Genomic DNA, 13,833 nt, shown 5'->3' with positions numbered 1-13,833 from the left:
CCTCTGGCAATGACAAACCCCTATTAAGTTTCTAGTTTAAGCTTAATTTTTAGTTCAGTTAAATATTGTGTCTGCTATTACAAGGCCCTATGTTAGGTGTTGGGAAGATTATAAATCCTGGTCTCAAAGTTTATAATCCAATAAAGAATAAGAGAACTACCATATTTTATGTCTATGACAACATATAGTAAGTGTCAAAATAGGGAATTTTGAAGGTTTAAGCCTCTCATTTGGGTCACAACTTTATAGAATTTTAGTTGCTGATGCAGTTTCTTTCATTAAGTAGAAAAGTAACGAGACCCAGAGACATTACTGTCACATAGTTCTGTGGCACAACCAGAATATTGATAGTTCCTTGACAAAATCACTTGAGATGCAGGGTCTTGATAATTAGAGATAACTGAGGTGGCCCTTTTAGGGAAAAGAATATAAACAAAGCCTTAGGGCATATTTAGGAAATAGCAAGTAGCTCACTTTGATTACTACAGCCAAAGGTGCATGATGTGGGACAATGTAAGAACTTGAAGATCCAATAATTTGCAATTTATTAATTGGGTAGGTAGTGAGCGATGACTAAAGGTTCTTAAGAGAGTGATATGATTGGATCAGGGTTTTAGGACAGTGCTTCTCAAACTATCTGTGAGGGAGGACCAGTTTATAAACAACTCTTTTCCAATCTGTTTCAAATGGACACGTTTATAAAATAAAAATGAATTTCAAGAAAAATGAAGACACAAAATGTAAGCCTACCTTTTTTATTACTACATTCAACAAACAAAATTTCTCTGTCAAATTACTGTAAAAGTTTCTAAATACTTAAAATTTCTGTATGTGTCATGTCATGGGTTAGCAACAAATGTTCATAATCCAGCATTGGCCTGTGGACCATGCTTTGAGTAGCACTACTTCAAAGCAATTAATTTGGCATTAGTGCGAGGGCAGAGCAATTGGGAGATGATTGCTGGACTAATGAGGACCTGGACATGTTGTTAGCACTGTGAATTGAATGGAAGATTGGATTCCAGAGACGTTTGGTAATTTAAATGAAGGCACATTAGATGATTGGATGTGGATTTGAAGAAGAGGAAAGAATCAAAAGATAGTAACTAGATTTTAAGCTTGAGTGGGAGAATGGGAGTGCCCATAGCAGAAATAGGAACTAGTTTGGAGATTGGGTTTTCAACAAAAAATCCACATTATAGCATTTTCTATTAAGTAAAAATATGCATATATACAGACACATACTTTTTAGTTCATAATTTCAATTTGCCCTCTCAAAAAGCACTTGTAACTTTTTCTTTTCTTGATTGTAGCAAATTTTCAATGTATAATTATGCAAGCCCATAAGGAAAACAGATGCCCAAGAAGATTTTATACTTGAATCCTTAGTCTCATTTGTTGTTGCACTAACTGTCATTGGGCACTTGGCCAGGAAATTGTGACTCCTAGGCAAGGGGAGGAGTTACAGATAAAGTTCACCATTGCCAAAGAAATTCTATTCCAAATGGATTTGTGTGGAGCAACAGTGATATCCAATGACAAGTTAAATTAAACACAGAGGTGTTTTCTCCAGCACTGTCTCGGAAGATACATGCTTTTGAGGGGCCTGATTCAGGTTAAACTTCTTGAAGTTAAGTCACAAAAGAACTATACTAGGGACCTTACGAAGAATTTTGTTATGTGACTTCAAGAACTAGTTGACTCAGATAGTTTTACACTTTTCAAAACGGCAACCAGTGACAGATGAGGTAATACTGCTTTGAATTACAAGTTAAAGCCATTAAGATTGCTATTTACAAAATTTCAAATTTAATAAATTGCATGTTCATGTTACTTAAGTGTGAGAATATTCTTATTTCTAAAGCACATTATATTAATGGCTCTATTTCTTATGGTTAATATTTATATTTACTTGGATGGAGTTTATTCAAGTTTAATGTCTTAACTGCTGTGGGATATGATAATAAAAGCTGTTACATTTGTCTTTATATTGAAGTCTGTGCTTCGTTTTAGAGTGTTCCTGTCACGTAGAGATTGTTTTTCATGTTAATGCTCAAATCTGCAACTTACAAAAGACTTAGTATGTTGGAATTGCTGGCTAATTGTGCTTTAAGATTGGATGCTTAGTTTAGTCATGCTTTCTAGGGCGGCAAGTTTGTGCTTTTTTAAAAGCAAGCTTCGGGAAGTTAATTTCTCCGATATGTTCAAGCTCTTGAACGTAGGGGTGGAGTATGTTCCACTCGTTAATAATTTAGAAATGTGACACAGTAAACTGACATTGGCAAAGGTACAGTCAAGGTCCGGAGACCAATAGAAATTTTTGGATTCCTCAAGCAGATAAATCTTTTTGTTTTGAAATGTATGATGGGGCAGTGGGCCAGCCTTGTAATTGATATAGTACCTTTTAGTTGATATAGTACCTAACACTTTGTTTTGCTATAACCTCAATGAAGAGTAGTCATTAGTTTGAAACCAAGAGATTAGTTTCTCTTGAAGACTGTATCCTGGAGACATGGTATTTCATGTTTTAAGGCTGCCTCTGTGCTGAAGTCAGTGCATACTTTAAGCATTTGGGTGTTTATTATCTTTGTAAACTGTGGAATATATAGCCAAATAACTATATTTGGCTTATTGCAGTTCTCTATAATACAGCTGTTCTATTTTGCCATTATAGCTTTGCTTATGCACTTCAGCTATTCATACAACAAATTAGATTTAATTCCACACTGCGCCTCCCCTCATGTTTTGTAGCCTAGATTAGGGAAAGAAAAGGAAAGATGAGAATATATGTGAGGCCTTTCATTTTTATAAACATCATAATAGAAATGAATTGGGGGGAGACAGAAGTGATTGTTTCTAAGTTCAGGAATTGCTTTTGTGGTTAGAGCACTTATTTTGAATGAAAATGGAAAGATAAAGGATATTTGGTAGAACTTCATAGGAAAACATCGTATTTCCTAATTTTAGACTCTTATAAAGTCTGTCCTAGCTCTTTCTGCTCCCTAAAGAACAGCTTATATGACATATGTCACAAAATGGTATCTGCTTTGTAGTAGACAATGAATGTGTTGATTGAATAGTTAATGTGACTAGATTAAAGAGAGGAGAAGTGCAATTTGATGGATATGTAGCAATGATTATTTTGGCAAAACCAGATTTTCATATTCCTGAAATATGTTATTCCTAGAGTTTACATAGATAATAAAGGTACATTATAATCTTTGAATCCTTAAAAATATACATAAATGATTTGATATATTTTCATGACAGTACAAGCTTAATCTCTTTTCTAACAAAGAAAGAAGCTGGTACGTGGCTGAGACTGTTGACAGTTTCTTGTCTTAAGCACTGATTGACATTAACAGCAAAATCTCCTTTTTCCTGTAATGTTAGCTGTGCTTGAAGCTAGCTAGCATCTTTCTTCTATGAGAGTAAAAGCTGTTTCTTTTATTATGTCGTTCCACATACTTCTCTCCTGGATTGTATCACAAGGGAAAAAATCATCCCCAATCCATTCCTGCTTGTATTCCCATAGAATATTTTAGGCATGTCAGCTGTTAGGGCCTGATCAAGGATTTGATCCAGTTGGCTCTCTAGCCTGAATTAAGAATCTGTTTGAAAAGCCTTCAGTAGTTACATTTAGTTTCTAGAGCTACAACCATTATTTTGTCTTTTATCCCTGTTGTACTTTCAAAAGGATTTATGTAACTGGGAAAATATAATAAAGTAGATGCTTTTATCAGTAATAACAGGGTGATATTTGATGAAATATTAGAAGGTGATATGTTTGGGGGCTGGAGGTTGGAGGGTGTTTTTTGTTTCTTTGTTTGAGACAGGGTCTTGCTCTGTTGCCCAGGCTAGAATGCAGTGGCACGATCTCAGTTCGCTGCAGCCTTGACCTCCTGGGCTCAAGTGATCTTCCTGCCTCAGCCTCTTGAGTAGCTGAGACTATAGGCATGTGCCACTACACGTGGCTAATTTTTTATTTTTTGTTGAGATAGGGTCTCACTATATTGCCCAGGCTGGTCTCAGACTCCTGGGCTGAAGCAGTCCTGCCACCGTGGCCTCCCAAAGTGCTGGGATTATAGGTGTGAGGCACCACTTCTGGTCTCAAACTCCTTTTTAAAAAAAGTCTCCAAGGCCATCTCTACAAAAAAAAAAAAAAAAAAAGAAAAGAAAAATAGCTGGACATGGTGGTGCCTGTGGTCCCAGCTACTTGGGAGGCTGAGGCTGAGGTAGGAGGATAACATGAGCCTGGGAGGTTGAGGCTGCAGTGAGCCATTATCACACCACTGTACTCCAGCCTGGGCAACAGAGTGTAAGACTCTGTCTTGAAAATAAATAAGAAACATATATAAATATATAAATTAGGCATTTTTAAATGGTGAGGTAAATATCAATAGAAGATCTGATATTTTCTTTCTGTATCCCAGTGGAGGCTTTTTGCATCCCTTGATGCAGTGACTCTTCTTTGGAGACCATTGACCTAGATCACTGATGGGGGAGCCCAGCCCAGGCTTTTTTATTTTTAACAAGTTACTCAGGTGATTGTGATTTTGATGTACACTGCAGTTTTGAGATCCACTGATCTATATCATTCTAATTTCCTACAGTTACTTATGAAATGAAGACAAAGAAAAGGTTTGGTAATAAGAGGAGAAGCCATGCAGTTTTAACTTTGGCTACCAAGCTGAGGATGAAGTGGAAAGGATAACCTTATTTTCTGTCTTTTCCCTTTCCGTTCCCTTTCCTCTTTTCTTTTCTCTTTTCTATTCTTCTTTTTTTTTTTTTTTTGATGGAGTCTTGCTTTGTAGCCCAGGCTGGAGTGCAGTGGTGTGATCTTGGCTCACGGCAACCTCCGCCTCCCGGGTCCAGGCTCAAGCAGTTCTCCTACCTCAGCCTCCTGAGTAGCTGGGATTACAGGAACACGCCACCATGCTCAGCTAATTTTTGTATTTTTAGTAGAGACAGGGTTTCACCATGTTGGCCAGCTGGTCTTGAACTCCTGACCTCGTGATCCACCCGCCTCAGCCTCCCAAAGTGTTGGAATTACAGGCGTGAGACACCGTGCCTGGCCCTTCCTTTCTTTTCTTCTTTCTTTTTTTTCTTTTTGAAACAGAGTCTCACTCTGTCACCCATGCTGGAATGCAGTGGTACAATCTTGGCTCATTGCAACTTCTGCCTCTCAGGCTCAGGAGATCCCACTTCAGCCTCCCGAGTAACTGGGACTACAGGCATGTGCCACCACACCCAGCTTTTTTTTGTATTTTTTGTGGAGACGGGGTTTTGCCATGTTGCCTAGGCTGGTTTCAAACTCCTGTGCTCAAGCGATCTGCCTGCCTTGTAAAGTACTGGGATTACAGGCGTGAGCCACTACACCTGGCCTTTATTTTTAAAGATGATTAAAACTTACCCTGAAAGACCATCATGCTGATGATCTACCATACTATTATATGTTCAGTTTTTCCTATGTCTTCATAGTGATCTTTCTGATTATTTCATTTCCTTAAACTCTGATATTTTGGTCTTAAATGCAGGATAAAGTCCAAATTCCCTAATGTGGCTTACAAAATCTTCATGATTTTGACCCCTACTAACCTTTCATAGCTTTTATTGCTCCTTCCCCCATCCTTGCCCCCTGGAAAACCTCTTTCTGTGAAAACAAACAGAAGCAAAACCAAAGAAAGCTTCTCAACTCCAGCCACAATAAATGCTTTGTAGTTTACTGTAAACCTTTTCTTTGCTTGGTTATTTTGCCGGCATTGCCTTTCTTGCATTTTCCTAATGGAAAACTACTGATTGATTAAGATTCAATTCAAACATTTCTTCCTGACCTCTCTAAACAACTGGTACTTTCTCCTCCATGTTATTTTATAGTACTTACTGAATTGCTGAAATTATTTAAAGGTCTCCTTCCTAGTAGGCTGAGTTCCTCAAGGATAAACAGAGTAAATTACAATATAAGTTTCATGAGGGCTGGTACAGTCTTTTGTTCAATCACAGTATCTGGGTGTAATAGACAGTAGCTATTTAATTAATCTATATTTTTATCTTCAGTGGGCTTTAAATGACTTGTTTATTAAATAAATTATAAATTAATAAGTGAATGAGTTATAAAATCCCAAAAGTAATCTTATTTTATGGGATCAGACTTTGGAAAGGAGAGCCTCTTCCCTGAAATCTTGAATACATGGCATTTTTAATGCCAGGACACAATACACAAATCTGTATATTTTTGTATAATATCTGATTTCATTTACTGTATAAGAAAGACTTGGATAATATTTTTCAATTTTTAATTTATTTGTTATTTTTTTGGGAACAGGGTCTCACTCTGCTGCCCAGGCTGAAGTGCAGTGGTGTGATCTTGGCTCACTACAGCCTTGATCTCGTAGACTCAAGCAATCCTCCTACCTCAGCCTCCCAAGTAGCTGGGACCACAGGTGCACACCACCATCCCCAGCTGATTTTTGTATTTTTTGTAGAGTTGGGTTCTCACCATGTTAACCTAGGCTGGTCTAGAACTCTTGAGCTAAAGCCATCTGCCTGCCTCGGCCTCTCAAAATGCTGGGATTACAGGTGTGAGCCACTGCTCCCAACCTTGAATAATTTTTATTATGGATTTTAATATTGGTATTTAAATGAGAAGATCTAAAAGAAAACAAAGGAAAAGCTTCTTGACCTTGGTCTCGGCAGTGATTTTTTTGGATAGGACACCAAAAGCACAGGCAGCAAAAGCAAAAACAAGTGGGACTACCTCAAACTAAAAAGCTTCTGCGCAGCAAAGGAGAAACAAAAAGGCAGCCTATGGATTGGGAGAAACTGTTTGCGAACCATGTATCTGTTAAGGGATTAATATCTAAAATATATGAGGACCTCAAACAATAGCGAAAAAAGAAATGACCCAAAAATGGGCAAAGGACCTGCATAGACATTTCTCCAAAGCAGACATGCAAATGGCTAACAGGTATTTGAAAAGGAGCTTAACATCATTAATCATCAGGGGAAGTGCAAATCAAAACCACAATGAGATATCATCTCATACCTATTAGAATGCCTTTTATCAAAAAGATAAGAAATAAATGTTGGCAAGGATGCATGAAAAGGGAACACTTGTATACTGTTGGTGGCAATGTAAATTGATGCAGCCACCGTGGAAAATGCTGTAGAGCTTCCTAAAGAAAATACAGCTGCCATATGACCCAGCAGTTCTTCTAGTTGTATGCCCAAAGGAAGTAAAATCACCACTTTGTGAAGATACCTGCACTCCCATGTTCATTGCAACATTATTTAGAATAGCTAGGAGATGGAAAAAAGATATCTGTTGATGGGCTGAATGAATGGATAAAGAAATTGTGGTATATATACACACAATGGAATATTCAGCCTTAAAAAAAGGAGATTCTACCGTTTGCAACACCATGGATGAACGTAGAAGACATTATGCTAAGTGAAATAAGCCAGACACACCAAAGAATACTGCATGATTTCACATGTGGAATCTAAAAAACAATCAAAAAAGGAAACCATAGAAACAAAGAGCAAAGCAGTGATTGGAGGCCAGGCGCGGTGGATCATGCCTGTAATCCCAGGACTTTGAGAGGCCGAGATAGGAGGGTTGCTTGAGCCCAGGAGTTCAAGACGAGCCAGAGCAACATAGGTGAGCCTCTGTCTCTACAAAAAATAAAAAATTATCCGGGCTTGCTGACGTGTGCCTGTAGTTCCTGCTACTCGGGAGGCTGAGGTAAGGAGGATCTCCTGAGCCTAGGAGGCTGAGGCTGCAGTGAGTCATGATTGCACCACTGCACTCCAGCCTGGGTGACAGAGTGACTCTGCCTCAAAAAACAAAAACAAAACAGTGTTGGGGAAGGATGGAAAGATGTAGATCAAAGGGTACAAAGTTGCAGTTATGTTGGATGAATAAGTCTAAGAGATCTAATGTATAGCATGAGGGCTATATTTAATAATATTGTATTATGTACTGTTAATTTGCCAAGACAATAGATTTTAAGCACTTGTACCACAATAAACAAAAAAGAAGAAAGAAAACAAGGTAACTATATGGGATAATGGGTATGTTAATTTGTTTGACTGTATTAATCATTTCACTGTGTATATGTGTATCAAGATAAGTATATCAAACAGCATGTCGTGTTATACATCTTAATATATAATTTTAAAAGTTTAAAAAATCAATTGGAAAAATAAATGAGAAAACCTAGAAAAATAGCCAAATAACTTTATTAAACTTGAGAATTTATTTTCCAGTGTTGAGATATTATTTTTTATTATTTTCTATAGGGTGTTTGTGAACCGAAGTTTAGCAATGGAAAAAATAAAGTGTTTTGGTTTTGATATGGATTATACCCTTGCTGGTGAGTAGCAATTTCTGATTGCTTAAGAACTGGTGCTTTGGGTATAACACAGTGGGTTCACAGTAGGCAATTCAATTGACATTTGCTGACTTAATCATGTATTTGGCTGCCAGAAGCTTTTATTATCAGGTTGCTTCCAGTAAGATTTGTGAATATTGAAATTATCAGATATCCTTGAGATGTGGCTCATGAGTTTGTACACATAGATAGAAAAAGTACTAAATTTTACTATTTTAGAGACCCTGGTAAGAAATAATATGGTAAAATCATACATTGATAGGTATATTTGGGCATTTTTGACTTTTACTCTTAGCCATTATTTAGGTATGAGATTTTGTGTCTCTTACACTGCCACAGATAAACTTGTATCAGTTAAAAATTTTAATTTTTTTTTTTTTGAGACGGAGTTTCGCTCTTGTCCTCCAGGCTGGAGTGCAATGGCGTGATCTTGGCTCACTGCAACTTCCACCAACTGGGTTCAAGCGATTCTCCTGCCTCAGCCTCCCAGGTAGCTGGGATTACAGGCATGCACCACCACACCCGGCTAATTTTTGTATTTTTAGTAGAGATGGGGTTTCACCATGTTGGCCAGGCTGATCTCGAACTCCTGACCTCAGATGATCTCCCCACTTGGCCTTCCAAAGTGCTGGGTTTACAGGCGTGAGCCACTGCACCCGGACAGTATGTTATTCTTAACACAGATGGGAAATGTGTTCATTTTCCATTGAAATGATTGCACACGTAGTATGTATAAGGCTTTTTAAAAACTAGAGCTGCAGCCACATAAAGGAATGAGTTTGTGCCCTTTGCAGGGACATGAATGAAGCTAGAAGCCATCATTCTCAGCAGACTAACACAGGAACCAAAAACCAAACACTGCATGTTCTCACTCATAAGTGGGAGTTGAACATTGAGAACACATGAACACAGGGAGGGGGAACATCACACACTGAGGCTTGTCGGGGGGTGGGAGGCAAAGGGAGGGAGAGCATTAGGACAAATACCTAACGCATGCAGGGCTTAAAACTTAGATGACGGGTTTATAGGTGCAGCAAACCACCATGGTACATGTATACCTATGTAACCTGCACATTCTGCATATGTATCCCAGAACTTAACAAAAAACAAACAAACCCCAAAAAACTCAGAGATGTACTGGGGTTTCTTTTCTGTACCTAGGGTATATGCAGGAATTTAGCCAGTCTTCCCAATGGTCAGCTGCAATTAGATGGAGGACTGGGCAAGAAGTCATTGAAACTCCATGACAAATATGGAAAAGATGAACTTCTTTTTTAACTTGTAGAATCCTTAGTCTGTGTAGATGTTTTCATCAGCATGTTTTGTCCTTGTGAGGATGTGGGGCATTGGGTACCATCTCATGGTCTCCTATTTGTGTAAACTTTGTGTTTAAGTTTCCACATCCTTTTTTATTAAATAAATTATATAGCTTCTGAAACCAACTAACCAACCAACCAAACAAAAAACTAGAGCCATTAGCTTTTTTCATTATCCTGTAGCCCTTAAACACCAGCACTGTGCTGTTTTTCCCTTCCTTCTCTAAGATATATTTGAAAGTCAATGTATTAATCAGTAGTTATAACATCTTTCCAGAATTTAGTAAAATATTTTCAATCTCATGGAAATGCATTTAATTTAAGAAGTAGTGGGGATGAGGGATCAAGTTGAGCATATGTGCTTGCACGTGTATGTGAAACTGTGACACGCAGAATCTTTCAGAAATTGTCTGTTAAAAAATTTTGTCTTTACACAAAAACCTTAAGACGTATAAAGACACTTCTCAGGAACTATTAATATAACAGTATTAATTTGTCCATCTCAAATTAGACAAATCACAGTTTGATGTTCGATTTAGGCTACAAATGTGAATGAATAATACATGTTCAAAAATGAAATTACGGGAGTACTTGCTACATAGATACGGTCATGATTTTTTTACCAAACAAGTAATACATTAAAAATATACACAGTTCCTGATTTGAATTTTTCTCTTCCCTCCATACTCTGTCATTTATTTGTTTTTCTATTGCCTTAACCTTATTTTTGCAGCATTTAATGTTTTTCTAATTGGTCACAGACACTTTTAGGAGCACTTGTCAGAAAGCAGGGGAAAGCAGTATACTTTCCCAATGTAGATCTTGCTGTTCAAATGGGAAGAAAATCCTATAGTCTCTTCTTTCAAGATTCTAGCTCTCTAGGGAAAGGAATGGTGAGTTAATTTGGCAGCTGAAAGAGATTATCTAAAGCAGAAATAGAAGTTAATGGTGTCAAAAAGTGACAAACATTTTTCCCTTGGTTATTAAGACAATCTCTTTACATTGAAATAGTTCAATTTAGTAAGTATTTATTGAGAATCTATAATGTGCCTGGCACATTTTGTTACTGAAAACTGAGGTGATTATATATTCCCACAGAATAATGAAAAAATAAACTATCTTGTATATTGAAAAGGTCACTTAATTGGCCTGGCGCGGTGGCTCATGCCTGTAATCCCAGCACTTTGGGAGACTGAGGCGGGTGGATTACTTGACAGGAGTTCGAGACCAGCCTGCCCAACATGGTGAAACCCCATCTCTACCAAAAAATACAAAAATTAGCTGGGTGTGGTGGTACGTGCCTGTAGTCTCAGCTGGTCAGGAGGCTGAGGTGGGAGAATCGCTTGAACTGGGGAGGCAGAGGTTGCAGTGAGCTGAGATGGTGCCACTGCACTCCAGCCTGGGCAACAGAGTGAGACCGTGTCTCAAAAAAAAAAAAAAAAAAAATTAACTGAATCTGTCTCTAAACTTTAATGCACCTTATGATTTCTTCTTTTTGTTTTTTGCAATGCCACTTCGTATTTTAATGCCTTCTCCTAGTCTACACACAAACATACTTTGTGTATATTTAACAGTAAGTGGTAACATTTATTAAGTACTTATTATATGCCAGGACCCGTTCCAAGTGCTTTATTACATAGATTATCTCATTTAACACATGGATTCTGTCATTCACATCTGTTATTTAATATTTACAGAAACCCTGTGAAGCAGTTACTACTATCATCTCCATTTTACATATGACTCTGAGACATCAAGCACTTTGTCCAAGGACATTTAGTTATGATATACCTGAACCAAGATTCAAACCTAAGCATGCATGTATGTATAGGCATATAATGTTAAAATGATCATTTTGGATAATGACAGTTTATCGAGATTTTCATATGAATAGAAACATATGGTGTATTAGTCTGTTTTCATGCTGCTGATAGACATACCTGAGATTGGGCAATTTACAAAAGAAAGAGGGTTTTTTTTTGGAGGCAGAGTCTCGCTCTGTCTCCCAGGCTGGAGTGCAATGGTGCAATCCTGGCTCACTGCAACCTGTGCCTCCCAGGTTCAAGAAATTCTCCTGCCTCAGCCTCCTGAGTAGCTGGGATTACAGGTGCCCACCACCACACCCAGCTAAGTTTTTTGTATTTTTAATAGAGATGGGGTTTCACCAGGTTACCCAGGCCAGTCTCGAACCCCTGACCTCAGGTGATCCACCTGCCTCGGCCTCCCAAAGTGCTGGGATTACAGGCATGAGCCACCACGCCCAGCCATTTTGTTCTGTTTTGAGATGGAGTCTTGCTGTGTCACTCAGCCTGGAGTGCAGTGGTGCGATCTCAGCTCACTGCAACCTCCGCCTCCTGGGTTCAATCGATTCTCCTGCCTCAGCCTCCTGAGTAGCTGGGATTACAGGTGCCTGCCACTATGCCCGGCTAATTTTTGTATTTTTAGTAGAGATGTGGGGGGCAGTGGGGGGGTTCATTATGTTGGCCAGGCTGGTCTTGAACTCCTGACGTCAGGTGATCTGCCTGCCTCGGCCTCCCAAAGTGCTGGGATTACAAGCGTGAGCCACCGAGCCCGACCAGAAAGAAGTTTAATGGACTTATAGTTCCACCTGGCTGGGGAATCCCCAGCGTCATGGCAGAAGGTGAAAGGCATGTCTCACATGGCAGCAGACAGGAGAAGAGAGATTGTGCAGGGAAATTCCCCTTTTTAAAACCATCAGATCTCATGAGACTTATTCACTATTACAGGAACAGCAAGGGAAAGACCCACTCCCATGATTCAATTACCTCCCACTGGATCCCTCCTACACCATGTGGGAACTGAAGATGAGATTTGGGTGGGGACACAGCCAAACCATATCATTCTGCCCCTGGCCCTTCTAAATCTCTTGTCCTCACATTTCAAAACCAATCATGCCTTCCCAACAGTCCCCCAAAGTCTTAACTCATTTCAACATTAACTAAAAAGTTCACAGTCCAATATCTCATCTGAAACAAGGCAAGTCCCTTCTGCCTATGAACCTGTAAAATCAAAAGCAAGTTAGTTACTTCTTACATACAATGGGGATACAGGCATTGAGTAAATACAGCCATTTCAAATGGGAGAAATTGGCCAAAACAAAGGGGCTACAGGCTCCATGCAAGTTTGAAATCCAGTGGGGCAGTCAAATCTTAAAGCTCCAAAATGATATATTTTGACCCTGTGTCTCACATCCAGGTCTTGCTGATGCAAGAGGTGGATTCCCATGGTTTTGGGCAGCTCCACTTCTGTGGCTTTGCAGGGTACAGCTTCCCTCCCAGCTGCTTTCACGGGCTGGTGTTGGGTGTCTGTGGCTTTTCCAGGTGCACGGTGCAAGCTGTCAGTGGATCTATTATTCTGGGGTCTGGAGGACGGTGATCCTCTTCTCACAGCTCCAATAGGCAGTGCCCTAGTAGGGACTCTGTGTGGGGGCTCTGACCCCACATTTCCCTTCTGCACTGCCTTAGCAGAGGTTTTCCATGAGAGCCCCACCCTGGCAGCAAACTTCTGCCTGGACATCCAGGCATTTCCATACATCCTCTGAAATATAGGTGGAGGTTCCTAAACCCCAATTTTTGACTTCTGTGCACTTGCAGGCTCAACACCACATGGAAGGTGCCAAGGCTTGAGGCTTGCACCCTCTGAAGCCACAGCCCGAGCTCTATATTGGCCCCTTTCAGCCATGGCAGGAGTGGCTGGGACTCGGCACTAAGTCGCCAGACTGCACACAGCATGGGGAGCCTGGGCCTGGCCCATGAAACCACTTTTTCCTCTGAGGCCTCCTGGCCTGTGGTGGAAGGGGCTACCATGAAGACTTCTGACATGCCCTGGAGACATTTTCCCCATTGTCTCGGTGATTAACATTAGGCTCTTTGTTACTTATGCAAATTTCTGTACAGGGCTTGAATTTCTTCTCAGAAATGAGTTTTCTTTTCTATTGCATTGTGAGGCTGCAAATTTTCGGAACTTTTATGCTCTGCTTCCCTTATAAAACTGAATGACTTTAACAGCACCCAAGTCATCTCTTGAATGCTTTGCTGCTTAGAAATTTCTTCCATCAGATACCCTAATTCATCTCTCTCAAGTTCAAAGTTCCACAAATCTCT

At 39.4% G+C, this 13,833-nt stretch overlaps 1 protein-coding gene across 27 annotated transcripts in view; it reads left to right on the top strand.

The window, feature by feature from the left end:
* Positions 1 to 13,833, top strand: part of NT5C2 (5'-nucleotidase, cytosolic II) — a 103,234-nt gene that overhangs the window by 46,483 nt on the left and 42,918 nt on the right. For 15 of the 27 annotated variants that reach the window (XM_063781140.1, XM_024346576.2, XM_016919262.3 and 12 more), the window contains one exon: positions 8,302 to 8,375. The exons of 7 other annotated variants lie outside the window; for them this stretch is intronic. In XM_063781140.1, the coding sequence (XP_063637210.1) occupies positions 8,302 to 8,375 (74 nt within the window). Of the gene's footprint in view, positions 1 to 1,313; positions 1,749 to 8,301; positions 8,376 to 11,406; positions 11,531 to 13,833 lie in introns of those variants that run through there. 5 more of the 27 variants (XM_024346578.3, XM_063781142.1, XM_063781141.1 and 2 more) reach the window with 3 other exon arrangements.

The sequence above is a fragment of the Pan troglodytes genome, chromosome 8 (genome assembly GCF_028858775.2).
Source record: "Pan troglodytes isolate AG18354 chromosome 8, NHGRI_mPanTro3-v2.0_pri, whole genome shotgun sequence".
In the NCBI taxonomy this organism is placed as follows: domain Eukaryota; kingdom Metazoa; phylum Chordata; class Mammalia; order Primates; family Hominidae; genus Pan; species Pan troglodytes.
This window is presented reverse-complemented; position numbering and strand designations above follow the sequence as displayed.